Genomic DNA, 22,558 nt, shown 5'->3' on the forward strand with positions numbered 1-22,558 from the left:
GGCTTTGCTCATTCCATCGCACAGGCTTTAAGGCGTCACCCCCACCTTCGCGAATTCCAAGATTATCGGGCCTACATCTTTTCAGACTAGGAGAAACTGCAAGCAAAACTATTTGCAACGCTGCATTCGATGGGCTGGTTAGACAGTGTCGTCTTCCGGCTCCTCGCAGCCGCGCAGAAAGACATCGAGAACACTTGTGTCCCGTAAATACTCATTACCTTGGAATACTGCCAAGGGAGGCACGCCCGTCGGTCTGAGTCTTGTCTTCAGTAACCACTGGGTCTCTGGAGTACTCTAGGCTGAGATGCAACCCACAGTAAACGAGCGAGCGCCCGCGTCCGGGCCCCGCAAAATGCAATTTTCGCATCCGAGGGTTTTGACTGAAACTTTGCGCCAGTGTATATACACCTGGCTCTCTCGCGAGTTTCTTGAGTTGCAGATCGCAACTTTCTTCCTCCTTATTGCGGAAGAAAGTGGCTCCTTGGGGCGCTCACAGAAGGAGCGATATGAGGCGAGTGCAAGGCATGAGAGACAGAGAGGCCCGGGAAAGGGCAAAACTTTCTTCAGGGTCCTCGACTGCCTTGCCAACCAACGCAGGCCGGCCATCCTTTTCTGGGTCACCCTCCTCTCCGGTCTATCTGAGCTGCCACGTCCTGCCCCATGTTTTACTGGAGCACGCGAAACAGCGGTCTTACTGGAAGCGAACCCTCATGAACGGATGATTTCAGGAGCGGATCTTAACGCCTGTTAAGATCCGCCCGTCGCGTGCGGGGCTGAGTTTAACCGCTACTGCTGGGACTGTTTATTATGTACTTACGATAGTACTATCAAGCCTCTTCTTCCAAATAAATTGCATGGAAAACCTCTTATATGCACAAACGTCATACAGACTACCACTGCGCTCTATGCCTGGAACGCCGAATTCCGTCGGGCGTGCCTGCTGCCTGACAGCGCGTTACTTCCTGTTTCTGCCTGTTTGAAGTCGTGTGAGATGACACGGGAAGACGCCTGAGGCTTTCACTGCCATCTGCTGGAGGTCACACGCATCGGATCCAGAAGGGCTCTCTCGGTTTCGAGTGGAAATCGCGGTTTATACGCCGCGTGAAAATCAGAGAAACAACGACAGCGTTACGAGCGCGTCGTTGTGCTGGCGTAAAGCCTTTGTTGCACACGCATTAGGCGGTTTATGCCGAGGTCGAATCCGAGAAAAGGCAAGACAAATGCTGTATGGATCTGCAGCGGGTGTGCCCAGGATCGCGTCACCGGCTGAATGCCGTGTTCCCGCTTCAAGAGTGCGCATCTCGTTCGGGAAAGATTGCGGCCTCGCAGAGCTTCCGTCGCTCGTTCGCCACCATCGCGTGGCCTGCGAGTGTGATTCACCCGCAGCAAATCCACTCCTGACGCCCCTCTGGTTCGACCGTATACGCCGCGTCTCCGCGTTCTCATCCTTCGCGGTCTTGTGCGCCGCGGCAAAAGCCCTCGGAGTCCTTCACCTTGAACAAAGTGCGTTCTTGCCGAGTGTGCCCCTGTACCTTGACATCGCAGGCCAAACTCTCCTTGCCGCATCCCTTCGAGACGCTCTGTGACTTCGGGGCTCCGTCTGGGCAGGCGATGCCATCTCCCGTCTTCCTGCCCACTCTCTCTGCAGGTGTCCGCCGACGCTGTGCCTCCCTTTCGTCTACAACTTTCTTGTCTTAATGAACTGTTGTCCGCATCATATGAATCAGAGTCGCCCTATGAGCTCTCTCGCATCTCTGCACTCCTCTGCATCGAACCTGCGAACCCGCGCCTCGATACTGGCTGCTCTGGCGATCGCCGCTCGTTCCTCGCTCGGAGCGCGCCCATTTGCATCTCGGCAGAAGCGCGAATTCCGGCCCTTCGACTTGGGGGCTGACCAGTTGTCTGCGCCCTCGTCGTCATGGCGACAAAGCCTGCAGGGGGCGGTAGGGGAGTGCTGAAGAGCGCCCTGAGTGGCGGCAGAAATGACGCGAAAGGCGTGGCGCCAAGCGCCGTAGGGAAAGCGAGCGGCAGAGGCGGAAAGCCCAGCCGTGACGCGACCCGCAACCCGCTTCTTAGCGTCGCACTCGAACCGGAGGTAACGTGCCCTTGCCGAGTGCATCCACCGCGACTCCACAGCGCCACCCTCGTCGTTGTCCGCGACGAAGAGCCCAAAAGCGCAGACGCGGCTGTGCCCAGTATAGCGGAAGAAGACGGGCGAGAACAGAATGCGTGCGACATCAGCGCGCAGCTGGCCGCCGCTCTCGAGAAGCTGCACACCCCAGGAAGGGAGGCGAGCACTCAAAACGCAGCACCAAACGCAACTCAGAACGCATCTGCTGAAGAGGTACCGCAGAGAAAAAAAGTAGTTCGTTCTGCTGACTCGACAGCACCGAAGAAGCGCTGCCGCCATGGCTGCCGCTTCTTCATTTTCCGCCAGATACGTCTCAGAAGCATGCGGAGAATGCCTCGGCTCTGACCCCGCGGCCATCGCCCGTGCCTCGTGTTTGCGCTTCCTGTATTCGCTCTGTCGCTTGGAGATGCGAAGCTTCCGCCGGCTTAACGAGTAGCGGCTGACCGCAGACGCCAGCCATCAAGTTTGTCATATCTGTTTGTGGGGGAGGCCTGAAGTTCCTCCGCGCATGCGCTCTCTGAACACGTCTTCGTTCCGCAAAAATTCAGTAGCATGGATTGGTTGTCACGTGCTCGCTCTCGACTGCTCCACACGCCTGATCTCACGTCTTCAGAATCGAGCGAAGGATGTGTGTATGTGGAGACACCATGTGCACGGGCGTAAAAAACTTGAGTTCACAAGGCAAGAAGATAAGAGTCAGGACATCCCAAGGCATAGGCAGAATCCTGACGCAAAGACAGCTCGAGAGCGCATCCACGCCCATGCGCCAGTTCGACAAACATCTCTTTTCACTTTTTTTTTCAGGGTTCAGAGAACGCTCCAGGGTGTGCTGGAAGCGGCAGCGACGCTGCGGCAGCCTCGGTAGGACGCATGCGCCCATTTCTGCTTCAAAAAGCGACTCTACACCGTGACAGACACAACTCACTCCTCCCTCGCCCATGCGCACATGCGTTGCGTACCAGGGAGCGGCCTCAGAGCCAAGAAGAGGAAAGGCAGAGAACACAGTATTCTTGTATGCGCCATTCTTGAGCCGTGCTGCAATCAGCGGTTAAACCCGTGCGCTTGCTTCCCACGGCATGTTGTCAATGTTGCTGCATGCACTCGCCTTACTTGGCACAAGCGACTACAGCTCTTCATACCGATTCCTCCAGTCTTAGCAAGCATGAGAGACGCCCATGCGCACAACCATACGGTACACCAAAACTGAATAGAGTAACCCACTGATCTACACAAATACATCTACAAAAAATCTCTCTATAAGAAGATAGCTACATGCGGATGAGAAATTGTAACTTGCTTATATATCACTCTATTCACACAAACATATGTATATACATACATATGTATGTATTCTTCGCAGCATGGCCTTCCTGTTAGTGACAACTGCCTCTGCGTACAGCACACGCTTCCGGAAATTGTGTTCATCACCGCTGAAGACATTTTTGACTTCGGCCGTGCCAGAAGCCTCCTCCTCCAAGACCCGCGAGCCCGCTCCAGCCTCGAGATGAAGGTATCGCAGAGTTCGGAGACGTCTCAGTCCTGGTCATCTGTGCGTGCACGTTGTCGGCTTTATATTTTAGACGCTGTGCTTGTTTCCCGGCTAAACCGCCCTTTTCTTTGAAGCGGACGACCCTTCTCGCCGGTAGCATGATTTCGAAGCACCAGAAACTATGTGATCTATACAGTATAAGGCGGCAGTACACCGAACGTGCGGTAGATAGATGTTTCTTGGATGACTGTATGATCGCGGCTAAGTGCTACTTAAACGTATCCTGGTCACTTGCGCGACAGCGTCGCTTTCTCTCGGCGGTGCGGCTGATTAGACGTGATGCACGCATACTTGTCTGGATGCATGTCGGGCTTTCACATTGGCGATTCCGAGCGAGGGTTGGTAACTTTCTGACCGTCAAATTGCGCAAGCAGCGTCCTCAACGCGCATGCTAGGATACCACATCGAACTTGCATGCAACGTATCGACTGCATGTGCCCCTCTTGCGCGGGCTCATCAGGAGGAAGACTTCGTGCGTTCGCTTGCGCAAGCGCGCGGGGACTACCTCGCGGCTGTGGAGCGTCGGGCGTTCAACGCGTTGAAGCGCGCGGCGATGGAGCGCGAGGACTCTCCGAGGCCGCCTCAGGTATCTCCGCGCCCACAGTCGTTCCGCGCCGCCTCGGGGGAAGACGGCGGGTCGCGGCTCAGGAGCCCTACGGCTGACTCGGCGAAAAAGCCACCCCTTGCCTCCTCTGTTTCCCTCCACGACCGCGATACGGGCGATGACGCTGCGGCTTCCCCAGCAGGAGGCGCCGACGAGGCGGCGCGGGCTGCTGGTCGCGGAGGTGCCGCCGTAGAGCAGCTCGACGTCCTGTTTGTACTCTCAGGAATTCCATGGTCAGCCGAGCTCCTCGCCGCGTGCGACAAACAGATCGAGCTCGACTGTGTAGTCTTTTTGACACGGGGGTCTGCCGAGAGGCTCCATGAGCGAACACGGGGGGGCCACGACCTGCCCGCGGAGCTCCGCCTCTTTTACAAGGCCATCAATCAAGCCCGACCCGAGGCCATGCTCGCCAACACAATCATGGAGACCATGACAAACGTAACCAAGTAAAACCCGCCGCACACACTCCGCATTCACGCAGAGGGACACAACAGAGGCTGAGCAAAGGGCGCGGAAGAAACTCGCTGGCCGCAGGTGCCTACCCACTGCGACTTGAGGCGTGAAATGTCCCTGCACCAAATCACGGTCAGACGCCAGAGCATTTATATATATATATATATACTGATGTGTATATGAATGTATGCATCATGCACTTCTATCCAAATGCATGCCCCATATATGTGTAATATGGTTCTCTCTATATATATGTATACGTTTGTATGTGACTGTGCATGCTCATATATTGGCACAGCACTTAGTCGCGCTGCCCTGCCTCATCCGGCGACGCTTCATTGCTCGCTACTTTGCATGCTTTCACGTATCTCTAACTTCTGCTCTGCGTAGCTGTTGCGTATGCTGGCTTCAACGGCGTCCAGAGTAGCCTGCCGATCTTTAAGTTTCCACGACAGTCCCGTAGGATTATGCACGCGTGTGTGGCAATCATAGCGCGCACTCTGTCTCAGGTTCAACCAGGAATTCATTCGGTCCTTGTAGAAATTACCCTCCAACTTTTTTCCCCCCCTCCGCGAGCCACGTTCGCACAAAGTTGCGTCGCGGCTCGCCGCGCCTAGCACATTCACAGATGCCGTGCTTCCAGGACCTTGATCCGAGTCTTTCTTTTCCTATTTTTGTCAGCGAGTTTCTGCAGACTCAGGGGTGGCCGCAGCTTGCGCAGCGCGCGCTGCAGGTCATCCAGCATAAGGAGGCGTTTTCGCGGTTTCTCGTGACGACAAAGACGCTCGCCTTTTCCACGTTCGCCGTTGCCCCCGCTGCGCTGAAGAACTCCGGGACGCCTCAGGAGGCCGCCTCAGATAAAGTTCTGAACTCGAGCAACTTGGGGTCGGATCTCGACAGAGGCGGTCGCCGTGTGGGCGCCAAGCGCGAGGACGATGGCGCGGTCGCTGGGCACGAAGACGAGAAGAAAAAGGGAAAGAAAAAAAAGCCCGCAGGAAAAAAAGAAGCAGAAGACGACCGCGACAAGAGCGCACCCGATCCCGGGGGCGCGCACTCCGCATTTGCCGACTGGGCCAAGGCGCCGACGGGCGCGCGCGAGGGAGCCCACAGCTGCAGGTACGGTACCCGAGTTTTTTGTCCAGAATACCTCAAAAATGCAGACCCCTGCAGGTTGTCAGGCAGACAAGTAAGATAAGAACTGCCGAAAAAGGCGAGCGTGCAGTAAGGGAGGCAGGCGATGAGCACCTGCGCACGCCATGGTGATGCGAAGGACCGACGCTAACAAGCCCCGGCCGCTCACAGAGAGCTTGCCTTTTCTAGTGCGCGAGAAAATGAAAAACACGTGCCTTTCCTTTGCGCCTCGTGCCTGACAAGCGCCGTATATTCGGATGCGTGAAGAGCGGCGAGTTCGAGGGACGCCGCACTGGCTCAACTCGGGGTCAAGTCTTCATTCCTCAACTCCGGCACACGACCTCGAGACAAACAGACAATTGCAGAAGACACTCCATGGTTTCGACAGCATTCACTTTGGATAGAACAGCACGTAATGGGTCTCGCTGCGCTACAGCGTGGATTTCGGACATAAGTAGACCTCGAAGTCCAGTGCGTGGCTCGGATTTACCGTTTCTGGCGCGGCGGCTGGCTCTCCGCTGGGATTTGAACCTGCGGACACGGCTCAAGCTTTTGTCTACGTCGGGCGAGTCTGCGCGCGTCCCCAGGCTGTACGACGTCCTCTTCTCGCGCATCGCTCCGGAGCACCACGACGCGGCCCTTTTCCTTCGCTGCCTGATGGAGCAGGTCGCTGAGAACGCCGACGCGTGAGCAGCCAGACACAACAGCCTCTGCAGAGTCGCCCGTTCCACCCTCCCGACGGCCTTGGGGCCTGCGACACCCTCTCTCTGAACTTCTGCCAGGCCTTCGGGGTATCTCTGCACCGTGTAGAGATGCGCGTGAGTGCATCTCTACACGCGAGTCTGTAGCCGGATGCTCACAGAGAGGGTTTTCAGTGCCACGTTAGCGTGTATATATGGATTTCCCGCTCTGTGCATCCACGCATCAATCCTGTAGGTGCCTCTGTATCGAAATGTGTGCGCGTTTACTCAGTGTTAGCTGGCGCATCTGCCATTTTGTGAAGATACGAAGATGCCTGCGCGTTGACGCGCGCCTTCTGCTGAAGTGCATGGCGAACCGCGTACCACTCGATCTTCGTTTCTCTTTTTTCCATTCCAAACGAATTTTGCAGAGACCTGGCTCAGTCGCGCTCCTCCAGCGCCGTCGTGGCAGGCGAGAAGCCGCGGCAGCAGGTTTCCTTAGATCCGTTATTCCCGTAAGTCCGTTATGGATTCAGAGTGTCTTCGCCGACGAGCTGGGTGGTGCACTGCACTCGTGCCGCGTGCGCCTCGCTCCTCTCTCTTCGTCCGCGTCTCGGGAGAGAGAGCTGCCGGGCTCTGCGAGCATGAACATGATCTCACGGCTCAGGAGCTTCGCTTGAGGCTTGTTTGAAACGCGACTCGCGGATACAGATCCCAGCGGCATCGCCTGTGTGCTCTCTGTGTCTATGCTCGGCGTCGCCGCTGTCCAGACCGACCGGCGCGGGAGAGGATGCGACCGCCAGTGGAGCCCCAGCGCATTCGGTAGTCCCCTACCGCGACAGGCTCCGGAGGCGGCTCCACGGCCAGCGCGCGCAGTTTGCAGCGGATGAAAGCGAGACGCCTTTGACCGAGCTCGCGAGAGGCCTCTACGGGTCGGCGCGCGTCCTCGAGAACCGCCTGCCTCCTGAAGCTTCCGCGCTCGCGGCGCCCGATCCCAGACGGTAAGAAAGAACAACGAGAGATGAGGGAAAGGGAAAACGCACACACACAGAAAACCGGGGTGGGGTGCTGAGACGTAGAGGAGGCGCCGCTCGAGCGCGCGCCGCGATCGCTCTCGCCCGTCGCTGGGTCGAGGAAGCCGCGACCGGCGGGCCCGCGGAAACAAACTGAAAGCCTCGTCAGCCTGAAAGTGATTGCGAGATGCCTGCGTCGTCGCCGCCCGCCAAGGCCGCGACGTTGTTGTCTGCCGAGAACTAGCGAGTCGCGGAAAGGACCTTTGAGGATCGAGGATGAGGAAGAACAAGGGCGACGGCGCATGCCTCGGCCGCCTCGCCTTGCGGGAGAAGCGTGAAGGGGTGGCAGTCCACCCATTCGCAGAAATACAGCAGTCTGTCGCGACACTCGCGCTGCGGCACTGGGAGAAAGACTGTCCACGATATTGACAGACGACAACCTGACCGCATCGGCATGGTGATATTCACCAGTTTAGGAATGCAGCGCCGAGTCTGCAGACTTGAATCCCAACCCCAACGGAGAGGCTCAGAGATCTCTGCCTGACTTCAGTCCTTGCCAGACTCGCTTTCTGCATAGCTGTATCAAAACCCAAGTAACTCTATAAACAGATATATATATATATATATATATATATATATATATATATATATATATATATAAGTATATGCATCTATGCAAGCAAGCGTGTGTGTGGAGCTAGATCTGTTGGGCGCAGAGAGCCAAATGTGGCCGGCAAGCTGCACCTTCTGAGCACACAGCGAGATGCGCGGCGCCGGGGGGACGGAGACTGCAGTTGAGTGCACTGTTTGCGAGTTTCGCGAGCTCCGTTGTGTTTCTCAGAACTGCCTTGCGGTGCCGAATGTATCCTTTTTTTCCGGATCTCCCCCCGAAGCAAATCGACCACCTGTTCCTTCTCTCTGAGTTCGAGACGCTCCTCAAGTCGGTCTCGCCGACGGCGCGTTTGAGCGATTTCGCTGAATCGCGAGTCTTCTACGAGCGCCTGACAGCTGCGGACTTGGTGGACACGCTCTCACAGGCGACGCAGAACGGCGCGACCTGCATCGCCAAACGCTACGTGCCGAGATCGGACTTGCTTCTTCTGGCTGTCTATCATCGGTGAGAGGGGCACGCCGATCTGGATGGCTCAGAATGAAGAGACAGCACGACGCAGCCTGGACTGCGTATTTCTCGGTTCACTCAAGCCGAGTAGACAAAGACAGCCACCTAGCCGCGATACGTAGAATCGTCGAATTCAGTGTTCCTAGACGCGGCAGACTCTAACGGCGCAACGCCCTGGAAGGCGTAGGGTGGAACGCACCACGCATCGAGACCTGCAGGCGACGCTTTGCCGTGGTCCTCACGTGATGCAGGTCCCAGTACCGAGTTTCGGCAGCCTCTCTCTGTCTGCGTCGCGTTCTCTTGGGGCCTTCTGTCTGTCACAGTGCCGCAAGCCTTTGCTCGCTCTGCCTTCTTCTAGCGCAGCCGCCGCTTGGCGCGAGTGCCTGCGGCTTGGAAGCAAGCTTCGCCTCTGCGCCCTGCCGCATCTTATTCGGTTCAGACGCGCAGTTTTGGATGCTGCGCAACTTTTGACTTGAGCGCGCCTTTGCCTTTCCTGTGTCTCGCCTGCGCACGCCGACGCGCTTAGGGTTGCCGCCTCGCCCACAGCCCTCCGGAGCCGTTCGCTCTCGTTCTGCGCGTCGTCACACGAGGCGTTTCGTTTGACCCTGCGCCGCGTGTGATGCAGAGAGGCGCCGGGCCTCGTCAGGTGGCGCGCGTGGGCTTCGCGCACCGCGGCGCCGAGGCTGGATTTGAACAGCTTTTTGAGGCTCCTGCGAGCTGCCGAGTTTGAGCGAGACTCTTCAAGCGGCGGCGGGGAGGCAGAAAGCCTGCTGCCGGCGGTGCTTCTGGAGCTTGACAGCGAGCGCCATGGCAACATATGCGGACTCGAACAAACTGTAACGCCGCACGCAGACACGGTGATTTCCGGCGTGACCTTCTCCTCCGGGACCGCCACGCGCTTCCCCTTCCCAGACCTGAAGCGGCTGCAGCACGACGAAGAGAAGGCGAAGAAGGAAGCTGAACAGAAACTCCGAAGAACCCGAGGAAGACCGCGTAAGCGAAACGTCTGCGAGGGCATTCACACGCGCCACTGGCGAGCCGGCGGATGCATCACGCTGCTAGCATTTTCGTCCGGATTTCTCAGCGTCGTCCGCCCTTTTCTTAGATACGCTATCGCCGCAGAGCCTCCAGAAATACCCCACTTCGCGAAAGTCCCCTTCTGCCTTCTGCTCGCTCTTCAGACGCGCACGCGGCTGCCGCGCCTACAGACGCGGCGCCAGATCTGCGGTTCTTTCCCCAGCCACTGCACACGTGGAAGTCAACGAGTGTCGCCTGCACGCGTACGGGTGCCTCGTTCGCGCTGAGAGACGACGACGTGTTCGCCAGCGGCTGCGCGCGCCTGCGGGCGGTTCTTGACTCCAGGGTCATGCACCGCCTCGCGCAGCTGGCTGCAACCCCGGCGGGCGCCGGCGGTGTCATGAAGGAGACAGAGAAGGAGACAGAGAAGGAGACAGCAGGGACGGCGGGGGCCCCAGGGGTGCGCAGCGCGGCCGAGAGAGAGAAGGAGAAGAGCGCTGCGGGCGCGAGCGGCGCGAAGACGCAGGAGCCTGAGGAGGCGAGGAGGCTGCCGGTCACGCGGCCTGTCGTCGAGGACGTTGAGTTAGCCAAGCGCAACCTTTCCTGGTTGGAGACAGCGTCGCTGGCGTGCTTCGTGGCTCAATTTGGCAATTACGAGAGAGTGCAAGTGGCGGCAGAGACGGCGGAGATCCTCGCGCGCGCCGCGCGTGGAGAGCTGGGCCTCGAGGAGGCGATGACAAACCTCCAGACAGCCGTCACGCTCACGTCCGCCACGGGTGAGAGAGACGAAAAAAAGAAAAAAAATCTCGAAACTGGAGGGCAGCCAGCCGCCCAACAGCGAACCGCAGAGTCCCACCCCCCATGTGTGGGGCTGTGCATCCGCGGGTTCGAGTGCAAAACTGCGCGTAGCCGCGGTCACCGCTGCCGAGCCAGATATCGTTCTACAGTGGACCAATAATAACTATATATATTTATGAATACAGTACTCACTGCTTGGCAGCTCTTTGTCTATCCAGGGCCGAACTGGTCTCCTTTATATATATGCCGGCACGTATACGCCTACACAAGTTTTCGCGTGTATCTATGTATATAAACGTATATATATAAATATATATGTGTATCAGAACATACGAGTATGTATGTAGGAGGAGTTTCGTGCGACTCTGGAATGGTTGAAAGGGCGCCTGCAAGGCTGTATCTCCAAACGAGGACTCATAAACGGAATAAAGACAGAGAGATATTTAGATGCGCGCGTAGTCGAGGGCATTTTTTGCGATCGAGGGTCTGCTGCGGCGTAGGTCATATTCTGCAAGTCATGCCCGACGGCTCAATCTGGCAGAGCAACGACGCGGCCCTCTGGAATGCTCTCAAGCGCGACTACGGGTACTCTGGAAACGTTTTTTTTCGAAGTTCAGCGGGACAGTCAGGCGGAGTTTTAGGTAGTGCACTCACACTCTCACCTCGGTAGACAGACCGATGCAGGTTTCCTACACCATTCACGCGCCGCATTCTGCCCGCGCATATCGTTTTACATGGTCTGGAATCAAGAGAAACATTTGCGACCTTTCCTCCGCCGGTTTCTGGATTTTTGCGCCTGCTGCCTCCAGCGACTTGTTTGATTCCTGTGCCGCGTCTGAGGCGCTCGATGTGCCGGTCTTCTGCGAGCCCGGCGTCGCGTCTGCCTCGCTGAAAAGTGCTTGGAGTTCGCCCGCGTCGCTGGTATTCTTCGGCTGCCAAGAGGACTTTGAACTTCAGCGGCGCATCTTTCCAGACGGCCGCGTGCTTCGCCTCCTCATCTCCGGCCGAACAGAACTCTTGTTCCCTGTACGTCCCACGGCGCGCTCCACGCCACACTTTAGAGTTGAAAATTCGCGTTCACGAGGGCAGCTCTGCGCTTGGAGCTCACGAGCCAATCGACGTTCGTGCACTCGTCTGTGCTCGACGGGCGGACCTCTGAGCAAGGGGAGTCGAGCGTCCTTTGCGCCTGCTGTCGGGCGCGCAGACAACGCCCCGAGAGACAAGAACTCGAATGCGCAGATGCCCAGTGGAGCTCGTGAGACACCCGGATCGCCACCGGTGCTTCCCCATACATACATATAAATATATATATGTATATGCATATACATGCACATATACATACGTATATGTGTATACGTGGGGACATCTGTGCGAACAAGGAGGCCTTCTTACGCGAGAGTCTTTGTGCGGGCGACGCCTGATCCACGGGTGAGGAGCTTTGCGCGCATCTGAATTCCCCACCGGGAGTTGTCGCTCTCGTCTGGCGTCTTCTTGCGTTGCGTGTCGTCGGATGTTTGCTGGTCTCTCCCCCTGGCACGGCTGCGCGCATGGGGTCTGTGCATGCGCTGCAGGACGGCACCGTGGCGTCGCGCAATCCCACGCACACGGAGTTCCGACAGCGACTCGCCAGCACCGAGCGGCCCCCTGCGCGGCATTTGGCCTCGCTGCTTGGCGTCTTTTTGGCAGCGGACCTGCGCAGCCTGGATGCCGAAAGCAGTCCCAGCCCCCAGCGAGTCGCAGAGGTCTTCGCAAACGGTAGTTGCTGCGAAGCAAGGCGCAGACGCACTCCAGAGAAAACACGGATACACTTGCACTCCCCCCGCGTCTTTCTACACACTCACACAAAGATACATCTATTCACATATATACATCCATATGTTTGTGGATAGGTATATGTATTCGAACTCGCTTGCGTGTGTGGATGCCCGTGGGTGAGAGTTTACATGGCTTACGCGCGGTCTGGCTGCGAATGGGAGCAGATGCCTAGTTCAAAGAAGCAGAGAGGAAATATCGACATATATATTAAACCGAAAAAAAACATGCAGAAACCCTAGGCTCGTTCAAGGTGTAGACATACATAGATCCACACACTCGTACATACAAATATATATACATATATATATCTTTCTTCTGGGTGGAGCCACGCGTCCCCCCGTTCACGGCACGGCTCGTATCGAAGCTCGTGAAGCAGAGATGCAGGCTGCTAGGCGTGCAAGAAGCACTCCCGAGAGCGAATGCCCAGTGCTGCCTGTGAATGGGTTTCAGTTTATCTTCGTGCTCCTTGTTTTTTCGTTTAGGGCGAACCGATCAGGGCCTCCCAGGGCACTGGCTTTTCACGCATCCGGACGGGTCGCGCTGCGGATGCTTCAAACCGCCCAGGGAGGACGAAACGCCGCAGGAGGGCTCTCGGGGCCCTGGCGGCAGCTTCACCCCTTCACAGCTTCCTTGCGAAAGAGGTACGGACTGACTTGTGCCCTCCAGTAGAGCCGCTACAACACAACAGGAAATGCATGCGTCTGCAAGAGGTACAACCGTGTCGGTTCGCGTGGTGTCGCGCATTCCGTGAGACAGCAGGCGTATTACGCACTAGGCGGCGCGGGACGGCCTGCGTAAGATGTACCGATGCAGCGGGACGTTATTCTTGACTCGCCGGACCCGTCGATGGCGAGCTGCTCGACATGCCCTGCGGGCGCTAAAATAGAACGAAACTGCACCCTAAAGATGGAAAAGAGCATCCCATTCGCTCGCAAGCCACTCGACCCGGGCGTTATGCGGCTCTCTGCATTGTGGTCGAGAGCGTAGGACGCACCTAGCTCTATATGCGCACATTTCCTCGGGTCGCGTACACATATATACATGAGTACATACATACAATTCAAATGCAGATAAAGATAGACATATATGCATAAACTTTTTTATGTATTTACGCGCGCATATAGATGGCGGGGGCCCGGTGCTTGCGTGACTCCGCGGCGGCAACAGTTCCCACGTGTGCGGTGCTTCGCTGCGAGTCAGGACTGCGGAGCTTCGAGGGCGGAGCTTCGGCCGCGTGCCTCTCGGAGTTGAAGCTCGATGCGGCTCTCGCGCGCTCCGCGGAGACGCAGGCGCTCGGCGGCGACTGGCGCGCGTACGCCTTGCCCCCAGTCGCGCAAGCCTCGTATCCCGGTTTCCACTCCAGCGCACAGGTTGTGTTAAACGGCGACTCCGCGATGCGCGTCGAGTGCCTCCCACCCAAGAAAGGCTGCAGCGGCTGGAACGAAAAGCGACAGGTGCGGGTGCCGAGAGAGTCTGGCGCGACTCAGGCGCCCACGCAAAAGCCCGAAAACGCCGAGAGGCGATTCGCAGAGGCTGCGCCGGCGGCTCCTGGGAGGATACCGGAGAGAGCGCGAACCAGACTGCGCATTCTGCCTCGCAGCAGAAGCCGCCAGACTGCCGCGGCAGCAGGCCCGTCTGCACGAGCTTGGGATGTGAAACAGCGCCAGCTCACGCACATGCTCCCATATCTGCATGCCTCGCGATTTATGAAGCAGAGTCGCCCGCTTGTCCATGAGAGCACATAAGCCTCGGGCGAGGCTGCTCAAGCGTGAGCGTAGGGCGCGAAGGCGTCGCCCTCGCGCGAAAGCGGTCCGTGACGCCATCGCGCTTCCGTGAAGAGTCGCACAGGCGGCAAGCGCATCGAGGCCGAAGCAAAGGGTCCTCGACTTTCGCTTTGCGTTTCAGCGATTCGTGGCGCATCCCGACGGCACACGCGTGCGCGTGGAAGAAGGAACCGACAGGCACGCGCTGGAGATTGAGAAAGATGCGTTTTGTCGCTTCCGCATCTCCCGATGTCCCGTGGAGGCAGATGGCGAGCCGCGCGTCCAGATGGGCAACTCAGCAACGGCATGCGAGCCCCCTGCGTGGCGAACAAAAGTCTTCCTGCAGACTGCTCAAGGCTCCGCGATTGCCATCTCGTGCTTCGTGCCAGGGTCAGTGCCGTCCAGAGGCTGAGGCAGCCTAACCGCACGCTTGCATACACTCGCGTGTGCCTTGAAAAATCCGCACACCCTGCCGGCGAGCGCAGGCTCTCAAGCTCAGCGGGCGTACAGGCTGGCTCAGGCATCGATGACGCGTATTCGCCCTCCACGACACGAGAGCGAACCCCCCTCGCGCCTCTAGCCGTCGCAGGCACAGCCAGACGTTGCCCCGTTATGCGTATGTGGACACGAGACTTCGAAACGCGCATGTAACCATATCTATATATTTATCTATCAACACATATATATACCGACATGTATAGGTATATAAGTTTACGTGCACGTACAGAGAGAGATACACCATCAGGCATAAGCATGCCTGCAAAATGTACACGTATCTACGCACATGACTCCGACGCTGCCGGCCTCTGTGTAGAGAGGCTGCTTGATTTCTTCGCTCTGGCCCTCTTGCATGCTCGGCTTGCGCGCGCCACATACATCGTTTGTTCTTTTGCTTTCTGTTTTTCGGCAGGAGCGTGTCCGAGCTCGACGCGAGTCTGCGGCGAGCGACACGGGTCGCTGTCCACAGCAAAGAAGGCTGGCGAATCTTCAGCGGCGCCGGCGATGAGGTCAGGGTTTCGGGTTAGCCGTCTGAACAGTCTCTTCGCCTGTCTCCCTCAGCGGCTTCCACGCCTCCTAAGCCGGTGGCGAGCCGTTTAGCTCAGCCACAGTCGCTGCGACTCACCTTCTGCTTTCGCCGGCAGCTGGGGGCCTGCGAGTATCGGCTCGTGAAGTCGCAGTCGCTCTGTGCGCCTCTCCCGTCCCTCCCAGACCCTGTGTCTCGAGTTCAAAGCGCACACTCTCAGTTCCGATTGCAGACTTCCAGTTCACATTGCCAACTCTCAGCTCCCGCGTTCGCCGATCCCCGCTGCTCCATACATTCGCTCTCCTTTCACACGCATTTTGAGTTCTCGTTTTTTGCGACTCCAGATCGAAATCGAATGGTCAGACACTGCCTGCCTCAGCGGGCTTCTGCCCGGCGACGGTAAGATGCAAGGCATGCAGCTTTTGTGAAGTGAGAATCGCCTCGACAGCGAATGTGCCGGCGACAGAGGCGAGAGAGGACGCAAGCATCGGCCGCAGAGGAGGCAACACGAACCCGAGGGTCGCACACGCGACTTGGATGTGTCCGCCACTCCTCGCGCTGGAGCCCAGAGTTTCTCGCCGTCGCGGCAGGTCCCTGAGTTGTGCCAAATGCGTTGCCTCAGAGAGGGACAGCGGCCGAACAGCGACGGCGACAGCGAAAAGGAAGTTCTCGTGCTCTCTTCGCCGGAAGGAACTCGTCACCGCGACCAACGCAGGAATAGTTTACATCGTCCGGTGCGCGCTTGCCGCTCTGAGTAGTTTTTTTCGGTTGTGGTCGGAGTCGTTTTCGTCCTCGCTGTGGTGTCGCACAGCCTCGAGTTCGGCGCTACGCCGCTTGACAGGCGCGGCGCCACGTCGCGAACGGGCGATGCGCGTCGAACCACGCATCCCCTTCAGCTGAAACAATGTGCAGTACGACTTGTGCGTCCACTCGTCTCCAGCTGTCTCTGTCTCTCGCTTCCGCTTCCCGCGCACCCGATTGTCGCCAGCGACTTGAGACAGCGTAGCGCACAGGGGAGACACGACGCCACGCTATTGCCGGCAGGCGCAGCATACGAGTTTCCGTCCAGAGAGGGAGGTGTCTGGCTGCCCGTGGCGCATCGGCTGCTTCGACTTCGGGCTCTGCGAGGAGGTAGCGTGTGGGGCGCAGCCTTGCCCGGTTCGCGGCGTGCAGATGTAGGCACCCCTCTGGTTTACTCTTCAGGTCGAATGGAGATCTAGCGGTGAAAGGCGGCGCGACGGAGGGCGACGAGGCCTGTACACTTGCGCCGCCAGCCCCCGGCTTCGCCTCCCCTCTGTACGTCTCCGCCTTGGCTCACGCGAACTATAGCGCTGAAGAAACCGGCGAAGCAGAACCCAACGCGGAGGCGTCGCTTCTCGGCGGCCTGCGTCTCTTCGCCGTCTGTTGCCACACTGGCGAGGCAGACGAGATCCTCAGCAAATTGTGAGTCGCCCTCCATCTGCGAAAACAGAACAAAGCGGCGCAGGCTGTCAAATAAAGTAGATCGCACAAAGCAGTGGTCACAGCCTTGAGCGCGAAGCCGCCCCCCCCGTTATATGTATACATATATGTATATATATATATATATATATATGTCTGTGCATGTGCATCATGGCTGCGATCTGCTGCACGTGCGTGCTGACTGTTCGTTTCGTTCGCAGAGAGGTTCAGCGCCACCTCGACGCATGCGGACTGGACCAGAAGAGCGTCACCGCGCCTGTGCGAGTTCTGCAGCATCCGTTTGAAGGCTGCCGCAGCTTTGCCACCTTCACGGCCGCTTCGTCAGCTGCGCCTTCGCTTCCGCTTTCGCCGCTGCCCGTGGAGACCGTGAGTCAGCCCGCGGCCGCGCAGCCTTGAAAGGCCTCAGAGTCCAGCAACGTCGAGTTCCGCGGCAGAAAGGGGGTCGCTTCCTTCACACACACGCACGTGCAAGCGCCTTTACGGGCCCCCGCACATTGCTCGCGCCACGCACAACAGATCGGTTTACACAGGGCTGCAGATCCTTCTCTACATGTATTTCAAGGCAGGTACTTCTCTGGATAGACGAGGGCTCCTAGGCAAGTACGCGCCATATACAGGCATGGGCGTGCGTGCATTTATGAGAAATGAACGCACCTTCCTCCACCCGCGTGTGTGTTTTTAGACCCTCGGACATTCGCCCTCCATAGGCACATATGCATGTATACATGTACAAATAAATACGTATAAATATTCATATATATATTTCTATCTGTACGAATGCAAGAGGGGCGCCGTTTTGTCTCACTCGGAGTGAGTTTGCGATCGTGCGCTCGCGGCTGATTCTTCATCCTTGGCTGTCTCGCAAGCCCAGCCGCTCTCTGGGCGTCCTCCTCGTTTCTCAGGCGGCGGGCTCGAGCCCCTTTCGAGAACCGCCGGCGACGGCGGAAGCCACTTTCACAGTCTTCCGGTGAGGAAAAACCCGGGGGATGCAGAAACGAAAACGGAGGAAGTGAGCGCTTGCAATGCCTTCGCGTCGAGCTGTCTTGATTGGAGACGTTTCCCGCATTTGGCGAGGCAAACTGGAGACCGATAGGCACGTGCGGCTCCAACAGGCCAGTCAAAACTCGAACGCAAGGCCGGAGTTCGAGACTCCGGACTGGCAGTTAAGCTCATCTGGGTCTAGTCGCTGGGAACCTCTGCTTCTTCGTACGCTAGAGAATACACGGACGACTACGCCTCGACATGTAGAAGGCCCTAAAGCTATAGACATATATATATATATATAGGTATATATAGACATATGTATCTTTGTTGGAAAGACCAGACGTCAGAGTGCAACTCTCAAAGGCCCGAGCGACGTCTGTGCTGGGGCGCATTCATTTTCGCGCAGGAAGTCGCCCTACACGTGTAGGTACGGACCTTGACTTACTCGATGCACACACCCTCGTGGCCAAGTATATATATATATATATATATACATATGTAGAGAGAGAAGATATGTGCTTGTACATACACCTATATATGTGTATATGTTTGTATAGCTTTGGAGACGCGGTGTTGCATTTTACAGGAGCTTTCTGGAGTATCCGGCTACGACCGCTGAGAACTGGCGGGTTTTCAAAGCGCGCTGTCTCGAATATCTTCAATGGGAAGCGATCAAGGCGCCGCACAACCTGCCCTTTCTCGTTTCGCCCGACGTCGCGGAGCTCGTCCGCTCCACCGCAGGTGCTTGAAAACGCACAGAAAGAAAATCGAAGGAGGCGATGCAGAGCGCGCCACGTGGGGGGCTGATACATCCGACATTGTGAGTGTTTACATACGTCCATATATGCGCATATACGCGCATATACGCATGTCAAGGCGTGCATGCATGTACATGCAGAAACATATATCTGTTTAGGGTTCAGGGTTTAGGTATATATGTAGGTATATAGATAGACAGACATACAGATAGACATATATCCGTATCGAGGTGCACCATGTCTTCGTGCTTGGCGTAGACCTGTCCTCCTGAGAGGCGTACTCACTATCGGACAACATATATATATATATATATTCTTGTGTGAAAATATGTATATTAGGCGGGCGAGAAGGCGGGAATAGGGAGATATGGCTAGTGGGTGCTGGCGCTGCTCTGCGTACAGAGAGCAGCGGAAGCATTCGTGTCGGGAGATGGCAAAGCCTGCGAGCGGCGAAAGGGTCGCGGAGCCTTGACAGCGCGCCGTCTCGAGTGCCTCGTCTCTCTCCCTCCCTCTTGAGCGTACAGGCCCTCGAGCTCCAGTCGTTGCGTTGCCGCGCGCAAACGCACTCCCTCAGGTAAAAAAAACGACATTTCAGCGGTTTCAGACAGACGCCCGACATTCCTGGCGGATAGGGGAGCACGTATGTGGAAATATATGTACGTGAATAGCGGCGAAGTATACATATTTATGTATATGTATGTGTGCAAGCAACCGTGATGGCTTGACCGGCTGTATGTTTAGCCACGCACCTTGGTATACAGCGCTGTAGGCCGGACCGACCACATCGGGGCAAGAGGGGAGAGCACGCGATCATCTTTTTATACATCCAGACAGAGACAAATAGAGAAGAAACATTTGCAGACAGCCTCAGTGACTGCACAACCGCAGCGGGTGATATATATATATATACATATATGTACGCATGTGTGCGTGAATGTATGTATGTATGTATATCTCTTTCTATCTATTTATGGTTGCGTCTCCTGCGTTGCTCTTCGGAGCATCAGGCGCTGCAAATCTGTTTTGGGTGAAGATCCTTTTCTCTTTTTAGACGCACGGCGGACGCGGTGGCGGAAGCTCTGGACGACCTGAGGAGGGACTTTGTGGACACGCAGTTGGACTGCCGGCGCCCGACGGCGGAGGCGGGCTCGGATTCCTTGCCCATTGAAGATCGTAAGACAGCACGGGCGCGCAACAGATTCGAGGTATTCTGCTTCACAAGTGTTTTATTCCGGCGGAGTTCCCACAACGAGTAGAGGCTTAGGTTCTACATGCAAACAAAATACTACATCCACCAATCTATGGCGGCGACGATTCCGTCCACACTGACAGGTATTTGCACCGTGGCCTCTGTGTACATGCAATCACCGGACAATTCTGGAGCGAGCGCTTCCTGGCGCGAGTGAATAAATAAAATCACTGATATAGGAGAGAGTCATAGTGTCGTACTTGGAGAGACCATCGCCGAGACGGGATTAGTTATCAGCTTTTTCTGGGGAGTATATAATACGCGTTAACCTACTGGTTTAGCTCTTGAAGGATTTTGTGTACCGGATCCAAGTTCGCCGCATAACGAGCCAGGAGAGGGCTAGGCTCTCCGCGCTCGTTTTCCTTCTCGCCAGCTGACGCAGGCGCTGCGGCGGGCGGGCCTGGAGAAAGCAGCGAGGCGGCTCTCGCGTGCACGGCTCAGGTCGCCTCGCAGAGCCAATCGGGAACGTCAGATGCCCTTCCAGGGCGACCTGCAGATCTGCTCAAGCAGCCACCTCTCCACGCGGCAGACACCTTCCCCGTGGAGCCGCATGAGGCCGCGGGAGAGAGAGCGATCGAAGCTGGCGAGTCCCGGATTCCGCCGCCTTGGGAGCTGCCCCCGCGGCTTCGCCTGCATGCGCGCTTGATCCGAGGAGAGGCGAAAGACGACTTTGACGCGAATGCGAGCCGCAGAGACGAGACTGGTAAGCTATGCGGCGTCCCCATTGCATGACGCACGTTCCATCAAGCATATCTCAAAAAAGAGCCAGGACCATTCACGCCCCACCCACCTTGGAGGAGACATCCCTGCCTGCCTCTTTATGTACACTCTTTCTGCCCTCACATATGTATTCGTATGTATATGTATCTATGGATATTCATAAGTATGTGGCGTAATGGAGAAGAGTAGTCCCAGATAACTCTTTCTTCCTGTATTCAGTTGTTGCGGTTGCCTTTCCTTCGACTCTCCTGCGGTGCTCATTTTTTTTTCGAAGGCGTTCTCCTTTTGCCGCGCAGCTTCAGGAAATGCCCCTGACGAGCTGGGGACGGAGGCGCAGGCCGTCTCGCGTGCCCGAAGCCGCGGAAAGCCGCGGCGAGAAGCTGCGATCGACGTTCAGCGGGCTCTCCGCTCCGCGACGCCTCAGCGTGACGCGGACCTCCCCAGCGCCTCGAGCCGTTCCTCTTCAGGGCCCGTCTCTCCTTCACGGCAGGCAGCCTCGCGCGGCGGAGATACAGCCTTCGAGGCGACGCCAGCCGCGCGCAGCGGCCTGCGAACGCGAGCGGCTGGCGCCCGCGGACTGCGATGCACGGCGAGGCACGAAGGGACAGACAGCGAGGCCGCCGCCGCGGAGGGACGGGTGCGCGCCGCAGCAGAGGGGGAGGGGATCAGCGAGGCAAGCGAAAGAACCCGGCGGAGTGACCGATGCGAGCGGGAGTCTCAAATTTACGCGGCGCCCCCCGGCGCGCATGCGAAGGCCGCCCAGAAGGGAAACACCCAGCGGGTGCCGCTCAATACCAAGGGGAAAGGGGACGGGGACAGGAGGTCTTCGCTGTACGACGTGTATGGAAAGCCGCGACGGAGCGACGCATTTTGCTTTCGAAACCGGTTCACCACGCAGGTGACTGTGGCGCGGAAAGACAGGGTAGCCTCAAGCGACTTTGTGTGCAACGAAAAATACCAATTAATCGAGGCGCCGGTGGACAGGAGACTGAGAACCGCTTCTCTGGCGCGCAAATGCCGACGCGAGGGGACAGCCGTAGGTGCCCGCCTGCCGAAAAGAATCTATCCTCTCTAGTTTGAGGTGCAAACCCTGGCTGTGGTTTTGGAGGCTGCGGGTCGCGCGTCACTGGCACAGAGGCGACAGCTACCTCCCATGTTGCAAAAAAGACGCATAGCCAAGCCTGCGTTCGCACTACCTGCTTTGAGGAAGGGTAGAGAGACTTCTTTGTACGAATACATGCTCGCATCGGGTAGCCAAAAACCGTGAAGATACAGAACAATGATTCACTAAGTCGTCGACGGTGCTTAGCGGTGAGGGCGCAGACCGTTTATACACTACGCAGATTTGAGTCTCGATAAAGCACGCATACGCATGCTTGGATATTGGCAGAACCGATATTTCTTCACGGACATGCAGAAGGGCTTACAGTGCAGGCCGCCAAGCAAACAGCCGCAGGCGAAAGCACACTCCAGGGAAACATGCACTTACGCCTAGGACTCTCTCGATCCGCGCCGCCTCTTGACCTCTTGTTTGGCGCTGTGTCTGTTGTGTCTCGCGGCTCAGAATGCTACAACGGAACTTCTTTTGGACGTGTTCCCGCGGAGTCTGGACTTCGGGAGATGCGTCCGCGCGGGCGAGGTCTCCAGCCGTGTCGTTCACGTGAGAAATCTCGACTCAGACGTTTGCCGGTTCTCCGTTTTTCTCGAGCGAGACGCCGACGACTCTGGCTACGAGATCCGCCTGCTCTACACGGCAGGCCCGGTAAGCCAAGACGCGTTTGCCTGACTTTTCTTTGAATCGCCGCACCTGCCGGCCGCAAAAAGTGACAGGCCGCACCTAGCGATCGACCCTGAACGTGGCCCTGTGCCGCTTAGATGCAGCTCTTTTCTCACCCGCATATTCCGCACAGAGACGGATATATACTTAAGTGCATGCAGTATAGGTATCCTTTTTGTCTCTCGGTAATACAGTTGCTTGTCTGGATATAAATCTCCATGTAGATATATGTAACGTTTTCATTTAATGAAACACAGATAAGCCCATATATATAGCGCTGTCGGGGGCGAGCTGTTTGTTACGTTCGCGTCGCTGCGGACAAGGCGGCTCTTTTTTTTCGAAGCTCGCTTGCAGGTTGCCCCCGGCCTCAGTCTGGAGATCATCGCGGAGTTGGTCGCGTTCCGCCCGGCAAGTATTTCCGCGGCTATCCTCGTCACTCACAAAGCGCACATTCTTCGAATCCCTGTAGTCGCGCAGGCTGTCTAATCTGAGGCAGAAACATGCCGGCGGG

General features: G+C 57.1%; 1 protein-coding gene across 1 annotated transcript; it reads left to right on the forward strand.

Moving 5' to 3' along the window:
• Positions 1–1,918: 1,918 nt before the first annotated feature.
• Positions 1,919–22,533, forward strand: BESB_020650 (uncharacterized protein; the record flags this gene model as incomplete). The annotated part of the gene is made up of 30 exons (XM_029360774.1): positions 1,919–2,344; positions 2,936–2,992; positions 4,141–4,730; positions 5,419–5,853; positions 6,327–6,554; positions 6,980–7,063; positions 7,319–7,549; positions 8,403–8,678; positions 9,307–9,674; positions 9,863–10,093; positions 10,157–10,474; positions 10,997–11,081; positions 11,306–11,522; positions 12,068–12,251; positions 12,794–12,952; positions 13,512–13,765; positions 14,217–14,464; positions 14,985–15,081; positions 15,443–15,497; positions 15,721–15,832; positions 16,302–16,541; positions 16,760–16,925; positions 17,462–17,526; positions 18,130–18,284; positions 18,704–18,875; positions 19,353–19,474; positions 19,924–20,253; positions 20,567–21,306; positions 21,835–22,032; positions 22,402–22,533. The coding sequence occupies 30 exons, from the start codon at positions 1,919–1,921 to the stop codon at positions 22,531–22,533; spliced, it is 6,975 nt and encodes a 2,324-aa protein (XP_029216133.1).
• Positions 22,534–22,558: the final 25 nt, after the last annotated feature.

The sequence above is a fragment of the Besnoitia besnoiti genome, chromosome XI (assembly GCF_002563875.1).
Source record: "Besnoitia besnoiti strain Bb-Ger1 chromosome XI, whole genome shotgun sequence".
Classification (NCBI taxonomy): Eukaryota; Apicomplexa; class Conoidasida; order Eucoccidiorida; family Sarcocystidae; genus Besnoitia; species Besnoitia besnoiti.